The sequence below is a fragment of the Protopterus annectens genome, chromosome 4.part0 (assembly GCF_019279795.1).
Source record: "Protopterus annectens isolate FY-2018-M chromosome 4.part0, PAN1.0, whole genome shotgun sequence".
NCBI lineage: Eukaryota > Metazoa > Chordata > Ceratodontiformes > Protopteridae > Protopterus > Protopterus annectens.
Genome location: NC_056733.1, coordinates 586,383,335 through 586,406,439, shown reverse-complemented (window position 1 = coordinate 586,406,439; position 23,105 = coordinate 586,383,335). Strand labels below are relative to the sequence as shown.

At 41.4% G+C, this 23,105-nt stretch overlaps 1 protein-coding gene across 1 annotated transcript in view; it reads right to left on the bottom strand.

Annotated features, from left to right (window-relative positions):
* The window catches only part of ALKBH2 (alkB homolog 2, alpha-ketoglutarate dependent dioxygenase), a 219,872-nt gene extending 197,215 nt beyond the window's left edge, over positions 1 to 22,657 (bottom strand). The window contains exon 1 of the mRNA XM_044068520.1: positions 22,124 to 22,657. Coding sequence (XP_043924455.1) covers positions 22,124 to 22,517 — 394 coding nt within the window. The 5' untranslated portion in view covers positions 22,518 to 22,657. The remainder of the gene's footprint in view (positions 1 to 22,123) is intronic.
* Positions 22,658 to 23,105: the final 448 nt, after the last annotated feature.

Below are 23,105 nucleotides of genomic sequence, written 5' to 3'. Positions count from 1 at the left end.
GCAATGGTGGGACCATGAGTCGTCACAGTGGGTTACATGACAGTTGCTGGAATCAAAACTGCTGGGAGATATGTTAATGTCAAACATTCAGATACCACACTCATGGCTGAAAGTGAGAACAGTCGAGGAGCCTTTAATGAAGGTGAAAACAGTGTCTGGCTTATTGCATCACAAGAACTAAAATTTTTTGTCATCTTGCCCTATTAATTCTTTGCAAATAGTTAAGGAAGTGGGGCAGAGACAGATTTTATTTGCCTGGGTGCGCAGACCTTTGCAGATGGGGACTGCAGCCATGAAAATAAAAAAAAACTTGCTTCTTGAAAGGAAAGCTATGGCAAATCTTGACTGGTAGTCTAATGAACTGATTTTACGTAATTAGTACATTATGCAGTAGCATGGAAGGGCCCTATAAGTAGCACTGATGTAGCAGACAGTTTTAATGAGAGACAGTCTAGGACCACTAAAAGTTCCAGATTGGTATTATGCAATATTTGCCACAAGACAGTGAGGTGCCTAATAAATACGAACAAGCTCCCACAGTTTCCAGTGGTCCTGAATATATGATAGGAGCAATAACCTGTCAAGGAAGAGGTACCATCACTGCTCTTACACCAAATCTCAGTAACTACAAAAAGATGGACGTCTTGAAAGGCGAGGTAAGCCTGAAGCTTTGACATTTTTGTCGTTTAAGCTTCTAGTTTTAAGCAGAACAACCCTAGAATTATTTGATCTGGAAATTGCCATATAAAAAGGTACTGTGGAAGGATCAATGACTTCAGCCATTATGCAAAAGCCATAAGTTGAGAGATGTAAACTGTTGTAGGCAAAGTAGGAGTTTTTACTGACCATCTAGTCCCAGATGGGCTCAAAATGGGTCTTTCTAATATAATAAGCCAATTATTGTACTTTTGAACTTGGGCATCATTCTTAGATAGGGAAAAAATACTGTGTTATACTACTTGCTTAACCACCTTAGAGAGACAGGTGACAAGACTGACTGCTCTTTTGTTGTCTACACTAAGGAAGATGCAAAGAAATGCAATCACTTCCACTTGGGTGACAAAGTGGTCATTCTCATATTTAGGGCAGTGAATGGTCTTCAGGGCCCTTGCAATATCCCTGATCCTAGCACCAAGAGATGTCTCTGACTAACTCTCTCCTTATCCAGACTGGTAAGTGCTATGTCAGTATTCCTTAAAACACGATCGCCTACAACCAGAATTTTAAAGTTTGAAGCAGACCTTTTGGGGTTAAGACAGATTTGCAGCCATGCCTCGTTCATGTCACGGTGCAAGTATAGGCACGACTTTAGAAGACTGAGGTCTCATACATTGTCACCTGGAAGGCTTTAGCTGCCGATACCTCTATACAAAATTAAAATGTGAAGTAAAATAATATTGTTTATTTGCAATATGAACATGGCATTGTTTGATGAATACACTTTGACAGAAATAATACTGTTAAGCTGTCATACAAATAAGGTTTGTCTTAGGCTACAATATGAATGAGGTATTGTCAGGGTAGCGACATTTTTAGGAGTGCATGTATAGGAAGGTTGTCAGCATAACAGGTGTAGTAGTAATATTACAGGCAGTGGTGGAAGTAGACACTCTCTCTATACCAAAAGAATAGATGCATCTCTCACAGGTAAGACCTAGAAGAATCTATAAGTAGTGGGCTGTCAGGAGACATGAGACAAGTTTCTACACTGCCTCAGAATGCCTAGTGCCAACATAATGATCATGTAAGAGGCAAAATCAACTTGCAGCTCCATGTTAATAGAGTTTGTTAGATTTAAATAACACAGGCTCCTGATAAATGCAGAGATCGGTACAAGCAGGCTAAGTTCATACAGCTACTGAGACAATCTACAGAAGTGCAGGGATTATCTCACTGATAATTTTTCCTGTTATCTTCAGCTTGACCATCAGCTGTTCAGATTTTTCTCCTATAGTGTTCAACCTCCACAGTGCTGTCCGATGACTGGGAAGGGGATACCAAGTTATTATTTGGTATTTCTCCCCACGAGGCCATCCTTGGTAACCTGGAAAAAGGTACAGAGTAAACAGCCAGAGATGAGGTTGTCACTTATGCAGTTCAGAACATCCAGGTTTTTCTTAGCCCCACTCCCCTCCTCTCTCCTGGGTACTGATGCAATACTATTAAAAAGGGTAGTCGATGCATATCTTGAACAAAGATGTTAAAAAAAATAAATAAATAAAAAAATAAATAAATGGGATTTAAATTAGGAAAACTACAAGGTCATGAACTCTAGATGAGGGAAAACATACACAGCAAGTGCTGTCACTGTGGAAGAGCATAAGGAGAAAGGATCTTGGACTTACTATTATCCCTAAAGATGAATCATTCAATACAGTAAACAAGGGTTGTATCTATGGTCAAACAGGATGCTGAGATGTCTAGCTGTAAGACTGGACCCTAGAAATTCGGAATAATTCTTTCATCGTACAAAGTACTGGTGAGGGCACATCTAGAGTACTGTACCCAGATCTAGCAAAAGTAGAGATAGGGAGCTTAAACTCTAAGCAACATACACTGTAGATGTTTCTATATTTCTCTCTCAATTTTATTAGATGAGCTAAATCCTCCAAAATCACAGTTTAAGACGGAATAGAAGAAGCAAAGGCACAATGCTTTTGAAACCTTCAAAATACTCAGCTCAGAAATACAATCAGATCACTGATTTCCAACACAATTTTTCCAAAAACTAAATTCCCCCTAGCCTATGACTTCCAAAATGGTAAACGGGATACATGCTGTTACTACCATCCTATCTTTTACCAATGAAACATATTTCATCTCTATTGAGTCAAACCCCTAATCTGCCCTTAAAGTACTTTTCCATCCACTTTCTTCTTTAAAATTCTCTTTCATAAAAATGGCAGTACAGCTCTTTGAAATGATCAACCACAAATGTAACCCCAAATTTCACTACCCACATCCAAAAAAATACTATCTCCTGCTGCTGCTTACATTTCTCAACTTCAAAATGTTAGGGAAAATTTAGAACAGATTTCTTCAGGTACACTTAATTTTAGACATTGTGCTGCTGCTTCCTCTATACAAAATTAAAACAGGAAAGCATAATCATAGTTCGTTTGCAATATGAACAGGGCACTGATAAATGAATAGGGATTTGACAGAAATAATATTGCTAGGCTGTCATATGAATAAGGCTTTTGTTAGGCTACAATATGAATAAGGCATTGTGAGGGCAATGACATTATGAAAGGTTACATGTATAGAAAGGCTGTTATGTATATAGCAACATAAACAAAAACAGGAAAATGTAAATATTTTCTGTTTATTAATTATATTTTTGCAGGAAATGCAGGCAGTGCAAGGAATTAAATGGTACAGCTCCGCTTACAAAGTCTGCGGAATGGTGGTGGGCTTTAAACCATCACCTAGAAGGAGAAAGAAAGTTTAGTGGGTGATGTAACAGTCAGTTAATTAAAAGGTAGCAGTTATCCAGACAAATAAAGGAATTTTACTGGAGTACAGATTATGATAGCGAAATGTTACAAAATGGAGAACAAAACTTTATTGGGTCTGAATGGAATGGGAGTTTGTATCTTACAGATGGAGGGAGAATGTTTATTGGTCATACTGGAGAAAACAGATTAAATTAAAAGTTAGGACTGTATTGGGGAAACTTCAAGTAGGATCTTGTCTTAACTGAATGAACTGCTAATTCTTGTACTTTAAGTACAAAAATAGCCATGGCTGGTTATGACTTAAATTAGCTTTTCTGATTGATTCTCAGGAAACTGAAATATCCTGTACAAAATAAACCTGCTACAATGCGCCTTTGATCTCTAGAATAATTATTTAAAAATGGGATTTACATTTGGCAGAGACAGCCAGGTTTGAGGAATACAACAGAAACATATTCCCCTGTTGAGAATTAGACAACTGAAGGACTGGCCAGGGAAATCAGCCAAACCACCTCCAGATGACTTCATGTCCAGCCAAGGCAGCCAGATGAAAGCGTGACCAGGATGACATTTCATTTGCAGCATGGCAGCACTGATACTGGGTCTGCAAATGAGCTGTGCAGTTTAACAAGACAGTAAACAAGAACTCTGCTAGGATGCCCCAGCAACTCTACACGATTCACACATGATAAAGCCAAAAAATGTCAGAGAAGCTGCCACTTTGGTATTTCAGCAGTGACAACTGTATATCAACATGTATGTATACCTAGCTTTCCAGGGGCTTGCACGTGTGTATAAATACTAAGCACGTGTGAGCCTGACTGCCATTCTGTAGTAAGCTGTTGAGATGTAAGCATGCATTGTCTTTGTAGTCAGTTAATCAGTCGTTTATATTTTGTACTGCTGCTATCCATCCTGATGTGTTTCTATATAATAAAGCATATAAACGAACTAATCCGTCTGTTCGTTTTCACTTGTGAAACCAGATGAGCGACATGGTATCAGAATGGGATCCAGATTCATGACCGAGAGGCACTCTGTTAATGGTGGAGGAATACAGAGGCGTGAATCATCCCTACTGCACATATAACTCGCAAAGAAAGGTCAGAAAAGAATTTCAGGTATCAAAGCTTACTTAAATGATTTCTTATTTGCAAAATATAAAATAAAATACTCAGAATGCTCTAAACTAATTTCTAGTTAAAGGAAATGTCCGAAACTGTGACATATTGATAAAAATATTCGAATAAATATGAAAATGTTTGAAATAAAGTCCGAATTGCATAAAATGTATAAAATAAGAAAAATGACTGCATTTTTTGCTTTGTGCTACTTTTCGCATTAATTAATGCTATTTGAGATATCCAAAGTGTATGAAGTGTTCGCAAGTTTGTGCAGTATTACAGGACAGTTATTTCACAAAGTACAGCCATTTGAAAGCCTAATTTGTAAAGTGCAGTACTTACAAGAGTTTATTGTGTATTTGAATGTTATTACAAATACTGGCTGTGTGTGCATGTTCGTATAGGATTACAAGGGCCATATTTTCAGTGTGTTTGGGCATACTTTGTTGGCATGGTTGAAGGATTTTGTAGACCAAGTCCACTTGTCTTTGATAATAATATTGCAGAGAATTAGAAAGTGTTTGAGCAAAAATACGATATTTTCATACAAGCTGCATTTTCTGATAAAGATGACCATACAAAGGCATTTATTCTGCTTAACTTAGCTGGTTCATAAGCCACAGAACAGCGTTCATTTGTGCATGCACCTGCTGTATTTGCAGGAGGGGGAGAAAACTGTCATAGTGGTACTGGCTGAATCAAGGTAGGACCCAGAGTGCTTAAAATGTAAATTTAGAAAAATGTGTAACCCCCAAATGAATATTACAATGGAAAGGCACTTATTTTACACAAGAGATCAAAAGCCTGATGAAACTTGCAGCATATATAACTGATTTGAGAAATAAGGCTAAAATGGGCAGATTTGGTGATTTAAGAGAGGAGGTGATTAAAGACAAGACTTGTGTGTGGTATTAAAGATGATGCTGTGAAAAAGATTTTGCTTCATGACAGTGATTTAACTTTAAATAAGACCATTGAGATTTGTCAAATATATGAGCTTATAGAAAAGCAAACAAATATGCTTACAAATGAGAAATGCATGCTTCCAGTAACTTCTAAAGCTAACGTTGATAGTATGCAGCACGTGGTTAAAAGAAACAGTCCCAAGCACATGGCAGCAACTGTGATCCCTGCAACAGTCACTGGTAAAACCCTCAGCTTTCTAGCAAATTCCAAAGTGTGCAGTCTCAGTGAAGTACCAGGGTGAGTCAGCAAACAAGCTTAAGAGTGAGGGCACTTGTTCACCTAGCCTCACAGTCAATAAAGAAGGGTTGAGAGGACTAGTATTTTGGCCTACTATGACACAGGACATTGACAGAGTACTTTCATCTTGTTCTGTATGTAACAGTACTAAGCCGCATCAACAGAAAGAACCAATTCAGCTAAACCAGACTCCTGAACTACCTTGGTCGACAGTAGCTACAGACATTTTCAAGTGGAATGGTAAACAACTTGGTGTTAGCAGACACTTATTCAGATTGGTTTGAGATTGACCTACTTCCTGATTTAGCATCCAGTACTGTCATTACTACGATGAGATGTCATTTTGCAGTCCATGGGAGTCCGCACAAAGTTTTTTCTGACAATGGTACATAGTTTACAAGCCAACAGTTCAAAAGATTTGCTGAAGAGTGGGACTTCACTCATGTTACAAGTAGCATTGAGTATCCCCAGTCAAATGGTTTGGCAGAACGTGCAGTTCAAAGTGCGAAACAATTACTAGAGAAGTCAAAACAAGACAATAGTGATGTTTTCTTGAATCTCTTGACTCTCAGAAATGTTCTTTGTGATAAACATCTTGGTTTACCTGCACAGAGACTTCTGTCGAGACAAACCAGAACCAGATTACCAATCAGGACCAAATTGTTGGTGCCATGTGTCAAGAACAACAGATCAGTGAAAGACAATCTGTTGAAAAAGCACTTATCCCAGAAGTCTATTATGATAAGACCAGCAAACCTCTCAATCCATTACAAGGAGGAGCGATAGTGAGGATGCAGATGTCCAAAGGTTTTGATCGGATTGGAGTTGTGAAGAGTGTATATCCAGAACTGAGATCTTACACTGTGGAATCACAAGGAACATAATTTAGGCAGAATCAGAAACATCTGATCCCGGTGTCTGAGCTTGTATTGCAGTATCACACTTGCGAAAAAGACCATCTCAGAGTGAGTTATCCAGCATTCCAGTTCCAGAGGACATTCCAGTAAATATCCCTGTTCCTGAGAAGAATCCCAAAACTCCAGAATCTATTTGTTCACCAATTACGGTCCCTGTTGCTAAACCCAGTTCTGATTGCTTTATCACTAGATCAGGTCGTAGTTCTTTCTGATTGCTTTATCACTAGATCAGGTCATAGTTCTAGACCATGTTCCAGATACACAGCAACTTGGACATGAGAACATGAATGCTGTATCTACTTCCTTTTGTCTGTACAACTGCATGTCTCTTTTCTCAAATGTCATTATATCGTGGGCAATTCATTAAAAAGAGGGAGGATGTAAATCAAAATGTACGTATACCTTTAAGAAGATTTCTAGGGGCTTGTATGTCTGTGTAGTCTGTCAGTTAATCAGTTTGTTTATATTTTGTACTGCTGCTATCCATCCTGATGTGTTTCTACATAATAAAGCATATAAACGAGCTACCCCGCTTGTCTGTCTTCACTTGTGAAACCAGCCAAGCAACAACACTTACTGTCCAGTAAGACAGACAGACATCTTAAGTTTTTATTACTACTAATGCTTCCAGAAAGGACTAGCACTAAAATAACATGTTTTAGATGCTTTTCCCGTCATTTAAAGGGCTATAATAAGGTGGAATGCCCTGGGTATTAAGCAAAGAAATCAGAACAAAAACATCACAGGAGAGGACTGCAGGAGGGAGATAGGCTACCCAACATGAACAAGGAATAACTCCAGAAAACAGAGTACAGCAGTCAAGGGGGTGGTTCAATTGCAAATTACTATCAGGAATATCTTGAGACGTATACATGTTCTAGGAACACACCTATTGATTCTTCCACCTCCTGAAGGGGAAGGCAAAAATGCAGCAAGTCATACAGCCTATGCTAGGTACAATGCAACAGACAGAAGACTCCTAAGACACCACTGAGGATTAAATATCCTGATGTGGCTGAAATTCAACCCCCCCCCCACACACACTACACTAACAGCTTTGGCAGCAGTGGTAGAGGGAGGTGGAAGAGGTGGAGGTAGAAGCAATAACTCCGCTATCATATGGAATGCAGAACAAGGAAGACTGTCAGCAGGTTTTACCCGAATATGATACTGCTCAAATTAGCCCTACATGATGGAGTATAACACCTGCTCTACTATCCTAGCAAACACCTTTATCTATAGGGAGGAATGGGAGGTCATTTGTGTGGGAAAAGGTGGAGGGGATAGATTGGAAAAAAATATCCGATAGACACAGTGGCTTCAGTGTCAGTTATTAGTCATACTTCTCAAGAAAAGGGTGACGATGAAACTGTTACGAGAATTTGATGGATCCCAGTTTTCTGCTTAGAAAAATAAAAATGTTAACATTAGATTTAAACATCCAGAAGGAAGACTGAGAAAAGGCAAAGTGTTAATTTTCTTTGCAAACTATGGGGTTTGGCATAATGGCCAAGATGTTTACCTGAAAGACAAGTAGTACAGGGTTTGATTCTCACCAAGAGAGACTGACTAGGCTTAAAATGGTCCACAAGGACAGCTAACCTAGTACGTACTTATGAACCTATGAAATTGCTACTACTGTATCAGGAAAGGATGTTTTGAATGCACTAGGAATAGTCAATGATGTTATCAATGCAATTTTGCGGAAACAGAGAGATGCTGATATGCAGTTACTGACATACCTAAAATGTGACATTCAAGCAGAATTTTTGTCAGTGTATGTGGGTTCTCGGGTCCTTTTGGCTTTAAAGCAATAATATTCTCAGTTAGAGGCAACGCATCAACTCAATTGTGGGTTTGTACAAGCTTTTGAAATTCAGACTGAGCAAGGAAGAATTCCACCATATCAAACAGTACAATATTCCCAGAAAAGCAGTGTCTAGGATCAGTATGGAAAAGGACAGGACTTAAGGATAGTAATGAATTTATGCTTGGCAAACCAGTACACACCAGAAGCAGCACACCCATTACCAGCAATACCAGAGGAAATGGCTAGGTTGTCTCTGACAGCAAGGTGTTTTTCAGTGTTAGATATGGCTAATGGATTTTTTTTTAATACCTTTGACTTCAGAGTCACCCTAGAGGTATGCCTTCAGATTTGAAGATCAACAGCACTTAGTGAGGAAGTTACTTCAGGGATTTCATTCTCCCTGTATTTTGCCAACATGGAATGGTAATGATTCTTGGACCTTTGCTTTTAGAAGACAGAATAACACAACAATGCACAGATACACAGAAACACAAGAGAGGAACATTTAGAAATATTACATCTACTGTGCACAGCTCTCAGACAAGCAGGACTCAAACTGTATCCTGACAACCCACTTGCTGCAAAACAGAGGTACAATTCTTGGGACTGCAGCTGTTAGAAAACAGTAAACTTATAGGTACTAAGCACATCAAGGCCATTCAACTAGTATACCAGATATTTACAGTAAAGGACTTGCAGGAATTTTGAGGACAATTACTTTAGAGAGTTCACAGATAGATATGCATTAACAGTTTAAGCCTTGTATGAATGCCATCCATCGACTGCTGCCACTTGGGTGATCCCCAGGGTGACAGTTATATTCACCATCCACTCATCTGAATTTCTCTTGAAGAGGGCCAGTGAGGTGCTTTGACTGACACGTATGCAACATATGTCGCATAACTTGGCCATTGTCTGGGTTATGGACATGTCCCCAAGCATGTTCTGTTAAATGTGGTAATGTGGTTGAAGTATCCATGGCATGTGGTGCATACAAATTGTGGTTTCCTAGCTGTGGCATTTGTAACACAGCTGGGCAGACATGGCATTGTCTGTCAAGCAGGGATTGCCTGTAAGTCGCCAAGATGTGACCAGGAACACCCGGACGTTTTGGGCCCTTTCCATATCAGACAGTCGTTTCATGCCTAGGGTCATACATGTCAGGGACACTTGCAGCCTACCCAGTTGTTGAAGGTGTCTACAGAGTTACATGGCAAATGGGTCACTGGACCTGCTGATTGGCCTAATGAGTGGGGAGTAGAGGGAGACATTGACCACTTCATTCCTGGATGACACACCCACACCCTTAGTTATGCAATGTGCCTCATAGAAGGCCTTTCTGTCCACAGTGGCAGTGTGATGGTGAGAAGAGAGGTTGCTGTCAAGCTGTGTTCACAGACCTCCTATAAGGACATCTGTCTCCACTGGACTACCACCAATGTGGTCATTTGTGGACAACACATTGATTCAACAGGGGATTGGGACACATTTCTTGACATTGAGACCAAGGCCAGTGTTCTGACAACAGGTGGAGGTGTCAGTGGCAACTTTATGCAGGATGTTAACATAATGTGGGGATGTAAACAGACCCCCCAATTAGCAATAGTCTGCAAACATTGTTAACCACAGTTCATTCCTGTTAGGCTGGATATCAGAGCCACACACAACACACAAGACTGGACACAGGGCAAGAACCTGTGGTACTCCACACACGACTGTTTGACAGTCTGACACCACTCACGACCGTTTTGGAGTCTGACATATAGTCCACTGCTTTCACAATGTAAGATCCATCTGTGAGGCTGTTTGCAGATCACTTAGTGACACAGGGATTAACAAATACATGAGTGTGTTTGCCTATGATTCCTGAGTGTGGAATTGTATCACAGGACTTCAAGGGTCACATATTCGGTTTTGGACTCCATATTGTTCTATAGTAATATCACATGACAAACAGATTACAGGACTGAAGAGAGTGTCCACAACTACCACAAAAGTGGGCCCTGTACAGTGGACATTTGGTAGTTTGTTGGGTGGACCATACAAAAGTGTAGCGAACCCCACCCCCCAATGGATATGTATCACAATGTTAATGACATAACCACAGACACACACACACACACACACACACACACACACACACACACACACACACACACTCGCCAGGGCAGAGCTTCAAACCCCTACCTAACTAGTTTACTGCACTACAGTATTATGCATTTAATCAAATGCGCCACGAAGCTTACATAGTTGAGTGTTGTCCAAAGGTATCTTTAAAGGTGAGTGACAAAGGAGGAAAAAGTGAAGTGTAGTAAGTGCCAATGGGCTCAAAATCATGTCTCCATAACTACAGACACTCTCACACAAGCACACACACTTTTACATTTGCCAGGACTGAGATTAGAACTCCTACCTAGTTTACTGCACTATAGTACTACGCATTTATCAGACACGCCACAAAGCTTACACATTTGAAAGCTGTCCAAAGGTATCCTTAACGGTGAGTGACATCAGCAGCAGTGATAACAGAGGGCAATGTAAAAAGGAGTGAGTGGGAATGGCCTCAAAATCATTCACCTATGAACACACACGCAAACAGGCACACCTTTCCATTTGACAGGACTGTGATTAGGATCGCTACATAAATAGTTACTGGTACTCTACACACAGTTATCAGAAGCACAACAGAGCCTATAGGACTGAGGGCCAACAAAAGGAACTTGTACAGTGACTGACTGCAGCACATGTTCTGATATTCGGTAATGGCATGTGTACTGGGAGGGGATGGAGTAAAACAGCAATTCCTACACAGACACACACACACGCCAGGCCTGAGATTCGAAACCCTACCCATTTACTTATTTGCTTTAGTAAGTTATGGATTTACTGCATGTGCTACTGAGCTTACAGATTTGAGGCTTGTCCAAAGGTACATCTAAGGTGACATACATCAGTAGAGTGTAGAGTGGAACTATGGGATGTGTACTGGGTGGGAAAGGCTTCATAATGGTACTGTCTCTCTCACTGTGTATGTTTGAATTACTGTAGTATGTTGGCCTTAGATGTGTGCGTGTCACACAAAATAGATGTGGACTTACCACATATCTGCTACCTACAGCTGGCTGTGGGTTTTCCTGTCTGATGTGTGTGTGTGTGTGTGTGTGTGTGTGTGTGTGTGTGTGTGTGTGTGTGTGTGTGTGTGTGTGTGTGTGAGAAGATCAATCAGTTTACATTTTGGTGTGTGTGCACAGACATCTGCAGATAACAGATATCTATGGTCCACTGTGGTGTCAGACATGGGCTTTATTTCTGCAAGTGTAGGAGCATGCCCAGTATGACCTTCTATATTGCTTGTGGGAATCCATTCCAGGGAGAGTTGTACTCCAGTCCATGGTTGTGTGTGCTACAGCTACACCTAGCAAGCTATTTTTTCAGGATATCTGTAGATAGGTTGCCAATATGGAGTCACAATTGGTCCAAACATGGGGGGATACTGTGTGCAACTACGTTTCCTATTACTGTCTGTGTTGCCTGTGTAACAGGTTTTGTTTTAGCATAGATTTTTGGACATATGTACTGTTTTACAGTTTAATGTATTGTGTCATCAACTATTGACAGATATCATTGTTTGCCAACAGTTGTTTACCAGGGAAATACAAGTGCAATACAGCAAGAGACTAATATTGTGAGGAGAAGTCTAGAAACTATGGCACAATACTACCATTGTGGAGGGGTGGCTACAGACAACTGAGTGATGGGTCTGTGTAAAGTATCCAGCACAGGGATTCCCTTCTTGTACACTTCTCAGCTTAAATGAATGGCCATATCCTGCTGTGGGCATACCTCTCAGCTGTACAGATGGTCAGGTTATTCAAATGCAGGACTCATATCTGGTGGATTTCCCTTCACAATGTGGTTTACAAGCAGGTTTGTGGTTATGCATTCATGGGTTTGCAGTCAGGGGGAAGTATGAGCAGACATTTGAGTTTCAGACTTCACACACTCCATGATATCCATGCATTATACCCCCCCCCCCGTAATTCTATCCTTTTACCAACAATATGGTAGCAATATCTCCGACGTATTTATATAGTTTGACCTTTATCACAGCAGTATTTATGTCTTGGTCCACAATTCTTGCACTAGAACATGGAGAGGCATGCTACTGGCATTTGTCAGCATGGCCTTGCATTTGTTTTCTGCTTAATCTGTTATGTTTTTAGTTAGGACCCTATGACATTCTGTATGATGGCACTATGGGTGAAGCATATGATGGCACTATGGGTGAGCCATGGGCATTTGCCAGAGGCCTGTAGGCCACATGAGAGTAATGCAGGCCACTGCATTTTGTCACTCATACGTTACCAGGCTGCAAGCCAGTGGACTTCCCTGGGGTGACATGGGCAAGTGGGTGAGGTGTTCCTGGCAATCCTTCTAGTTCATAGTGATGCATCAGTCTGGATGTGTGCAGGGTGCTGCCTACGGCTAGGGACAAACCTGCATGGGACGCCATGTCAGCATGCTGCATCCTGTGTGTATTCCATAAAAGACATGTGCTGATTCTGACATCATTCCCAACAGCAAGGATATGACTGATGAAATACCTGTGGCTGTTGTGGGGCGGGGGGCTGGACTGAGTGCATGTGTGATATGGAAGCTTATGGCACCTGACTCACAGATATGACTGGGACCTTCTCCTGGTTTGTATGTGGACATCAGCAGTGTGTCATTACTTTATAACTGTGGTTTATGTGGGCTGCCAGTGATTGGGCAGACAACCAGTATTCCATATTAGACAGACAACTAATGTGATGCTAACCTCTATATTTAATTCCAAACGTGTGTGCAGTTTATAGTTTACTGCGTAGAGTTCTTCCACCTGTGAACTGTTTCTTTGTATGGACCCCTGTTCATAGCCTGTCTGGCTTTCTGACAGTAACACATATTGACATCTGGACAGTGAGTGTGTACAACTAGTAACATAGGTGTAGCTGAGAAGCAGATTGGTTGGCACTGCAGTTGTTGGAACATAGCCCTGTCAAACACAGTACTGTACCAAGGCCACTGAGACACAACATCCAGGCCTACATGCTGTCCACTTCCAGACAATATTAAGCACTCACAAAATATTGGCACACTGACCCCTGCATATAGTGGACATACACCAATTATGTTGATTGGGACAGCTCAGGCAATATGTGCTCAATTGATATTACTCTACAAACTTACATGTCACTGCCATTTATACATGGGTTTGGGAGGCACACACGACAACTTTCCACATTTGCACGGACTGCATTGGTATTTCAGTTATAACTCTGTTTGCTTCCATTTAGTACTGTATTGTGCCCTATCTTGCTGATTAGAGGCATATCAGTGGAGCACTCAAGTTAGATTGTAATGGCATACATTTCAGTTTTAAACATCTTACTCTTCAGAACTATACTGCAACTGCTAGACCTGTTGTGGTATGTCTGTGTAGGTCTGTAGGGGGGTGCTGTTCACCATTGCCAGCATTTCCAGTCATCTACACCTGTCCTGCTGGGTGAGGCTGGGGGGTGGGAATGGGAACACTCATGGACATCCATGCATGTGACCTGTGGACACCCACAGTTAGTCGAGCCTCTACATGTACTGCAGTGGGGGTTGTCACCCTGAGTACTACTGCCTAGTATGGGGGCACCAGTATTGGTTATGGATTTCATGCTGTCCCATATAGCTGTCAGCTATCTGCTGCTATCCCATTTGGCCATTTGTGAATGGTTGCCTTTATTCTGCTGTTGCCCTTTTTGTAAATGATTTTTACTTGCATCTCCTCATATTTACAGCTCTGCAGCTACCTGCCAGCTGTATTATATTTGCAGGGCCAATTCTGAGTTGTAAGATTCCCTTGCATGCTTGCATTAATAGCATAGATATGACTATCAGAATATAGTACTCCATATTCAGTAACTGATAGTAAGGCTGACATACCTTGTGCCTGGGGTGGTACTGAGGTGGTACTGAGGATGGTGCTGGAGGGATGACCATGTAGGATGCATGCAGTACACTCCCTATACATAGTAACGTACAGGTAGTGTCATGTTTGGCATCCCTTCTACTGTAAGTGCGAGTTGGAGAGAGGTATCAGACCCTGGGTCCCTAAAGTGTCAGTGTGTGTGCTATGCGTTGCCTCTTTACCAAGGCATAGGCATACTGGGCACGCCTCTGTCTGCCTCTAGGGGTAGGCTCAGGAAGTTCCTCCTCCAAGTCCCTCCGTGCCTGTGGTGACCTTGGCAATGGTGGTGGGCTGTGTGTCCCCTCCCAGTGTTGTTCCTGCTGCGGCTGTTTCAACAGGATCATATTGTGTAGCATGGCACATACTATGAACATGTGGGCACATGTGGCTGGACGGTACTGCAAGGCTCCACCAGATATGTCCAGGCAGCGGAACCGTGACTTGAGCATCCCAAAACATATGCTCTATGATGATCCTGGTTTGTGTATGTGCCTCATTATGGTATTCTTGTTCGGGGGTGTGTGCATTTCAGATGGGTGTCATCAGCCACAGCTCCAGTGCGTAGCCAGCATCCCCCACTAGATGGCAAATTGGGATGTCCCCCCCCTAGCAAAACCCTGATACAGCTGTGGGGAATTCCACATGTGGGAGTCACGATAGCTTCCAGGGCTGCCAGCACACACTTCTGTTAATGAACCTGGCAGTTGATGGAGGGCAAGCACTTGTGGTTGATGTAGACCCTACCCCACTCACCGGGTGGTGTTTTGATGTGGGTGCGGTCTATGGCACCCTGTACCTGCAGGTATTGAGCTACACGGTGAAGAAGACACATATTGCTGGTGAATTCCTCACAGGTGTTAGGGAAGTGGACGTGTTCACAAACATGTGGTAGCATGGCATTCAGTAACTGATGGAGTACTCTGTATGCGGATGCCTGTGACATCCTCATGATAACCCCAAGTAGGCGTTTGGACAGTACCTGTAGCTAGTATTCTTAAGGCTACACATACCTTAATATCCACTGGGATAGGTTCCCCTCTGTTTGTTCTGGATGTGAGGCGATGCTGGCACAACTCCACAATTGTCTGACATATGTCCCTGTCCACCCTGTAACGCCCTACAATCTCCAGGTCATGTAGCCCTTGATAGGTCACCCTGGGTCTAAACACTCTCCTCCTTCCTGGGTCTGCGGCAGTTGGAAGCATTATCCTCATCACCACCGTCAGCCTCCAGCACATGGTGATGTATCAAAGCAATGGCAGCCCCTAGCATTTTGTCAGTTTAAATTCCCAGGTTTACTCTGAAGGAGCAGAGTACGTGGGGAAATGCAGACTGAGGGGTGTTTCCATACTTTCTAGTGGTGTCATGCTACTGCTGCCTGTCAGCTTCACCGTTTCTGATTCATTCCAGATGCCAGCTTACTTGCTCATGGTTTGGATTTAGCCACTGAGTGTTAGACACATTACTGGTGATTTGTGAATGGTTGCCTTTATTCTGCCGTTGCCCTTTTTGTAAATGATTTTTACTTGCATCTCCTCATATTTACAGCTCTGCAGCTACCTGCCAGCTGTATTATATTTGCAGGGCCCATTCTGAGTTGTAAGATTCCCCATAGTACTGACTTCTACATCAGTTCACCTTTATTTTGTGCTGTTGCCCTTTAATTCTATTTTACATGTCCTCCCATCTTCAGCTCTGCAGCCACCTGTCAGCTGTATTATTCAAGTGCTTTCATTGGTCAGTTTGTACATTTCCCTTGTTCTGATACTTCCTTTGCCTTTTCCTTCTACCCTTCCTCTTCCAGCCTGTTGGTAGTGTGAACAGCAAGATTTGTCCCTCCCCTGCACGTGCACACTCTCTTCAGTTCATGGAGTAGGAGTACACAGCCTCAGACACACCCACTCTCTTAGCTGTGCCTAGCTAAGCAGACACCAGGCAACAGGTCTCCAATGTGCTTCCAGCAAGCATGACACACACCCTTTTCTTGCTCCTTGCTCCTCCTGTCTACACAATGGTGTTAGAGAACCTACACGGTTAGGTGCAGTCTGACACTTTCCCCTCTAACCTGTGATTCAGTATAACTCCCCTCATTTGCATAGGACTGACAGCTAATTCCTAGTAACTACACTCACACTGAGCCTTCCCCCTTAGCAACCTCTATTCCCTAGTATTGCAACCTCTATTCCCTAGTATTGCTTACATATGCATGCCATTGACTAGAATGGCAAAATCATGAATTGTGTGATAAAGGCTTATTTCACCCTTTTTTGGTATTTTCAGCCCTTTCCTGTTGGTGTGTCGCTGCCCTATACTTAAGCGGCCGGAATCGGCCAAAAAAAGTTATAATATTCCTTCTATTTTTCATGCCAATGGCCATATATTTGGCCACTGGCATGTCTAACCCTTATAATACATGCTTTTGTACGAGCTGTCATGCCCCAGTTTTGTACTTTGCAGAAATATATTCAGCTACTAGCTGAATACACTATTCCTGCACGGAAGCCTGCCTGCTGCCTGGATCACCAATTCACCTCATTTGCATGGTTTTCACCAGCAGATGGGGTATTTAGCATACAGGAGCTGTGTCCATGCAGGAATAGTGTAGGAGTGCTCATGCACATGCTGGGAGCTCTATCCTGGATCACACGGCGGCCATACTGAGTGCAGCAGCTCTTGCACTATTCCTGCACACCGTGCAGAGCTTACTGAATCCTGGGGCTTGTTTCTTCGTTAGTTTTTCAAAAATACTACTTGCTTACTGTACATAAGCTGACCATGTGTTTGTTCCCAATGTTATGCTTCTTAAATCAATTGGCAGTATTCTAAATGTTACTGTTTTGATTGCCTTGTAGCAAAGGCATGTAGAAACAGGGAAAAAAAAAGGATGAGCAATGGGGACATGATATGCACACATCTCATTAAGGGAGTTAGGTAGAAAGGCTGAGATTGGAAAAAGACAGACAAAGGGGGGAGGCATAAGAATCAGCTAAAAGGGGACATTTCAAAAGCAGAATACTGGAAACATTAATTCATTCAGAGCGTGGTGGGGATTTACAATGCAGTAGTAGAATGCTTGATCAGTGGGAAGGCTAGACAGCGCATAGGATATGTGCAAAATTAAAGAAAGTAAGGATGAGAGACAGACAGCTGCAACACTCAAGCTATCTGGATGAACCACAGCCCTTCTATGTTTATCTAAGTTTAGTATAATTATATGTTTAAATAAGAAACGTCATGAAAAACAAATTTTCTTTTAAATTATGTAAATAATAAACACAATTTCTGTTAAATAACGTAAACACTAAACACAATACTTACTCTCCCACATCTTTGACTGCAGCTTGCAAATATAACAAAAAAGACAAAACAGTCTGTGTCGTTACAGAACATACCAAAATACAATTATCCTCCTACCTTTATAACTAGACACAGGAACAAAGGCACAGTTTTTGAATAATTGTCTAAATACCTTGCCTAGAAACTTTTAAAATCAAATGCCTTCCACCTCAAACGTTACAGCCTTCTATGTGCAGGGTAATGAAATAAACCAAGGTGCCAGCCCTTGGGTTAAGGTACAGTTACAGCTTCCAATACTAGTCATCTAAATAAAAAAGACGGTTAAAATAAATGACCAATCATTCAAAAATTATAGCAGCACTAGTCAATCAGTACAAATATACTTGCTTCAGGGATACTGGATAACATCACATACATGCAGTTATGACAGGTACTAGTATCTGCCACTGCCTCTTCCTTTCTACTTATTTTGTCACACTGCCACTAACAGAGTATAGATTTGTTTTACTCAAGAAAATGGTCAGATTTGTTTATTCATTCACTTGCCTTTTTCATGTTCCTTAAATACTGTAATGTTTAATATTTCCCCAAATGCCGACCACGTGTACATACTGAATTACCTTTTTCTGTCTTTTTTTTTTTTTCAACAAGAATACTTGCTTATTGTATGTCTACCATGTTTGTTAAGTCCCAATACTGTTCTTCTCAAACAGTTGTCTGTAGGATTACTTCTTCTAAATGCACAAAATGCCTCGATTGCCTTGTAGCCTGGTTGTGGCTGAAATTGGTCCGGCAAGGATCAATCCACTATGACAGTCAAAGTAAATAAATTAAATAAACAAACAAAACAATCAATAAAACCCCATTTATCCATTTCAATTCACCAATCACTACTGTGTAGGTGAAGCACGCTGGTACTGCTACTACTGGCCTTTGCACCGTATAATGCCTGCAGTACCAGTACTGACTTATAGGTAGAGCACCACCTACACCAGGAAAAGCCATTCATTTGAAAGGGCCACACCGTCATTCAGACACTTTACCCTGGTCTTAAATGCCAGTTGTAAAATGTCTTTGCCTGTTACTGTTGTGAGCTCAATTCATGTTTCAGAATCAGGATTCCTCATTAGCCTATGCAGTTTGAGCCCACTTCTGAAACTGGGCATCGAGTTACTAATTGGGGTAGCATGCTACCCCAAACATAGCTTTGTTTAGAAACTAGCTATGGTATTAATGTATTGCATTTCCTATAAATAGTCTGCTGCAGGTCCTAATGTTATTTAGTTGCACAAAAATGACAATCTGGTAAATTAATCATAGCTGTCTCATGGTACCCCATATTACTATAGCAGTTGGAGTCCACGTCTTGTGCAGGCTGGTGTTAAGTCATTGCTACACAGATGTTGACAACTACTGTATTATATGTCTAAATAAGGAGTACATTCTCACTACTACTTAGCTTCACAAAAAACAAGGATCAACCAGAATTGATGGCAGAATTAAATGCATATAGCTGTCCATCTGAAAGTCCCAGAACTACTGTAAGGGGAAGAGTGCCTGCCACTCTGCACCGTCACAGATGGGCTGCCAAGTAGAGTGCTAGTATGGGATGTCTAGATTAGAATGAATCTTCCCTAAGATATCTATGCCAGACATCAGATGGAACTAGAAAAAGTAGGATCAACCTACCTGCTCACGACAACAAAACTGGGGTAGTGGTTACAGTTGGTATGGCCAGTCACCAGTGAAATAAGTATGTATACATCGTGCGAATAAGTAAAAGATGGAATTTCATGTGAAAACATGCAGGGTTATGCAGTTTGGATGGGATAATATAGGGAAAACATACAGACCAGAATACTTCATCCTGTAGACACAGAAAGGACAATGATTGTGGTGTTACTGTTATCATACTCACTGCCAAAGCTGAAACATCCAACACAGTACATAAAAAGCTGTGGGCCAAGGGCAACAGACTGCTGAGAGAGACGCAACTCGAGCTATTAAGCTGTTGCACTTATACAAAAATGGTGAGAAATGGGCAGACAGAGAAGGGGAGGCAAATGAAAAGCTTAAAGAACATATAAGGATGCACCATATTATTATGGGGTAGACAGGACTGGAGGAGTTGTAGAGGAAGAATAGTTAAGGAAGATGGAGCTATAACAAATCAATCAGTTGAACGAGTTCAGAGCAAGAGCGTTTGAAATATTATTTTGCAGTAAGAATGGTGGAGACTGTTAATGCACTGCTAGAAAACACTGTGTAGGTCAGTGGAGGAGTCTGGGACACAGGAAAAATGAGAGAATGGAAGGGTGAGGTGCACCTGCAACACTCAGGGGGACAACACAGACCACATTATCTTCTATTATTGGCATATTCACATATTTTTATACAAAAATGCAAACAAATTTTTTTAGTAATGCACATACTAAGCACAATACGTTTTCACACATCTGAATTCATTTTGCAGATATAAAAGAGAGAGCTTTGTATTTTTTCACATACAATCTCTATGATACACCTACTCCCTTGTCTTTGTAGCTAGAAGCATACACAATATGTACAGCTTGTAGATGACATCCAAATATCTTGCCTAGAAACTTTTACAGGTAAATGTCTATCACTTCAAGGGACATACCCATTTAAGTGCATGTCATACAGTCATACAACAGTCCAAAGTGGCCAACATGGAGGGTGCACTACCCTCACAAAAATGAGAAGCAAGTTAGCTGCATTAAAGTTAATCTGCTAAAACACATTACTGATTATACAGAAATTACTGTAACAGTGGCCATATACATAATTATCTCACATGATCCCCTGGAGTTGGGACAGGTATTCTGCCAGGTGTGGGCTACAGATATTTGTTGCACATCTGCCGGCAGTTAATAAAGTTACTATAGCCTACCATAACTCTCAACTGATCAGGGACAAATATCAACATAATCAGAGACAAATACAGCAGTAATCGGGGACAATGAGGGATATTTTTAAAATATTAGTACTATTAACTTGAGACGTTGGCAAAATAAGACACTGTTAGAAAAAGTCTAAAATTCCTAGGATCATAGGACATTACTAGGTTAATAGCCCTACGGCCCTTACAACCTAGGCAAGTTCTACCCTTATTTCCACGATCAGTACCCATTTCCCCTGTCCAAGAGGGACACAGGTGGAACCCCCAGGGTAAAATTACAGTTACCCATCCAATTGTCCAAACTGCGTTTGAAGAGGGCCAATGAGGTGCTCTACTTGAGTCTGTTCCAAAGGTATGGTCACCTCTGGGAGACACACGTCCCTCCAGCAGGTTCTACTAATGTCACATACCAGGTTCAGGTCTTTAGCGCGAGTAACCCGACTACCACTTGACTTGCGGATATTCAGCATTTCTAATAAACCAGAGTCTGAGATTGATTTATATGCAATGCAGAGATCACCTCCAAGTAGTCTGTATGAAACAGAATAAAGTGACAGGGATTTCAGATGATCCACATAGGAAAGATGCTGAAGACCTTGAATTTTCCTTGTGATAAACCTTTGTGGTCTCTCTAATTGCTGCAGATGCTTGGAAGGGTACATACCAAAAGGGCACTGTACTCAATTATTGGCCTGATGAGGGAAGGAGCACAGAGATGTTGTATCTTCTTTTTTTTTCTGGAGGCAATGCCCTTACTTATGAGATGAGCAATACAGAAAACCCTTCCTACCACTGTGTAGACATGGTGATCAAAGGTAAGGTTACTGTCAACATGTGTGCCCAGGTCTCTCACCATTGAGTGCGTACTTAAGGTGTTGCTATTGATGTGGTAGTTCTATTTATGGTCATTGTTTAAAGTGTAATTCACCACCTTTTCACCAAAGGTCACCTGTTTTAGGAGAAATAGGGGAGGCAAAGCTAAAATTTGAGTCAAAACCAGGGGAGTCACTAAAAATCAAGGTCAGGTGAGATATATGTAGCCTACTACTGCTCCCAATGACAGCTGGCCAGCACCCACACAGAAATAGTACTGCCAGGTATAGTTTAAGTTCGGTGCTTGCCGGTACCAGCACAAAAAAAAAAAAAAAAACTGTATTCCCTTTTCAAAACTGCTGACAGTAATGTAGACTGCAACAAGCAAACAACACTACATCCAAAAACTGCATTTACCCATAAAATCAGATAGTGGTAACAGAAGAACAAGGAAGATAAGTTGCTTAAATGTAAACTCTGGAAACCCATACACAAGTTGTTGAGAGACGTGCAATTTACAATTCACACACTAACTTGTGTAGCAGTAGCAGTCTTAATTTTGGCACCTTCTGTTACATCTTACCAGAAAGATATTCCACCTCCTTTTCTAACTGCTGGAAAATATCATCTGCCTCAGGTTTAATAAATAACTGCCCGTAGTCGCAGTCCAGTCCATAGGATTCTATCTTTTTCCATTTAAATTTTGTGTCAACCGCTCCATCGTTCCTGCACTTCTTGCTGGCACTTGGGCCGCCACTCAGGTCATCGGTACTGGTACAGTCTTTATCCGCCCCTAATTCGACTTGGAGCAATCCAAGCTTCCTTTTTCCCTGAGACCCTGGCTGCTTTGTTATAAACCTGTCCATGACACTGCTGAAAACACAGCCGCAGAAGTAAACGTAGAGCAGCACTTTAGTCAAAGTTAGCCTTCTTTGGGGCACACGCAGTTTACTATGCTTGTATAACAACCATTCCATTACAAGCCTGAGCAAGACCAAGTCCCACCAGAAGCCTGACACAGGCAAACGAATACAGTACACTTAACACACAAACACTACATGACGGACCAACGTACATTCTTGGCGATGACGTATTTCTTCTAACGTTCATAACGTTATTTATGCGGTTAGTTGAACGACGTTTATTTAAAGTACAAGCACAGGCTAAATCTTGAACTGGTTTGTGCCTATCCGCACAACAATTCAAATACACTGACGAATGCTTAACTAACAAAAAATGATAAGCGTCTAGGGTTGCCACCTTTTCAATTAATTGCCCAAATTGGGACATTTTTTGTAGAAACGTCAGATTTTTGCAGGGCAAAACATACCCATGGCCAGTACAAATGACAGAACTTCACTTTTTCGCCTAAACAAAAGATTATTCTTGTAACATAGTTGCTTATTTTGTTTCTTATAAAATGTAGGTGTTTAAGATACAAAATAACTGTTTTATGCAACCATCAAACAAAATGTAGGAAAATTATTGCCCTAAAATTCTCGGAGCAGTTGCCATTTTTTCTATTTTTTTTGCAGGACACAACTGCCCAAAGAGGCACTTTCCCT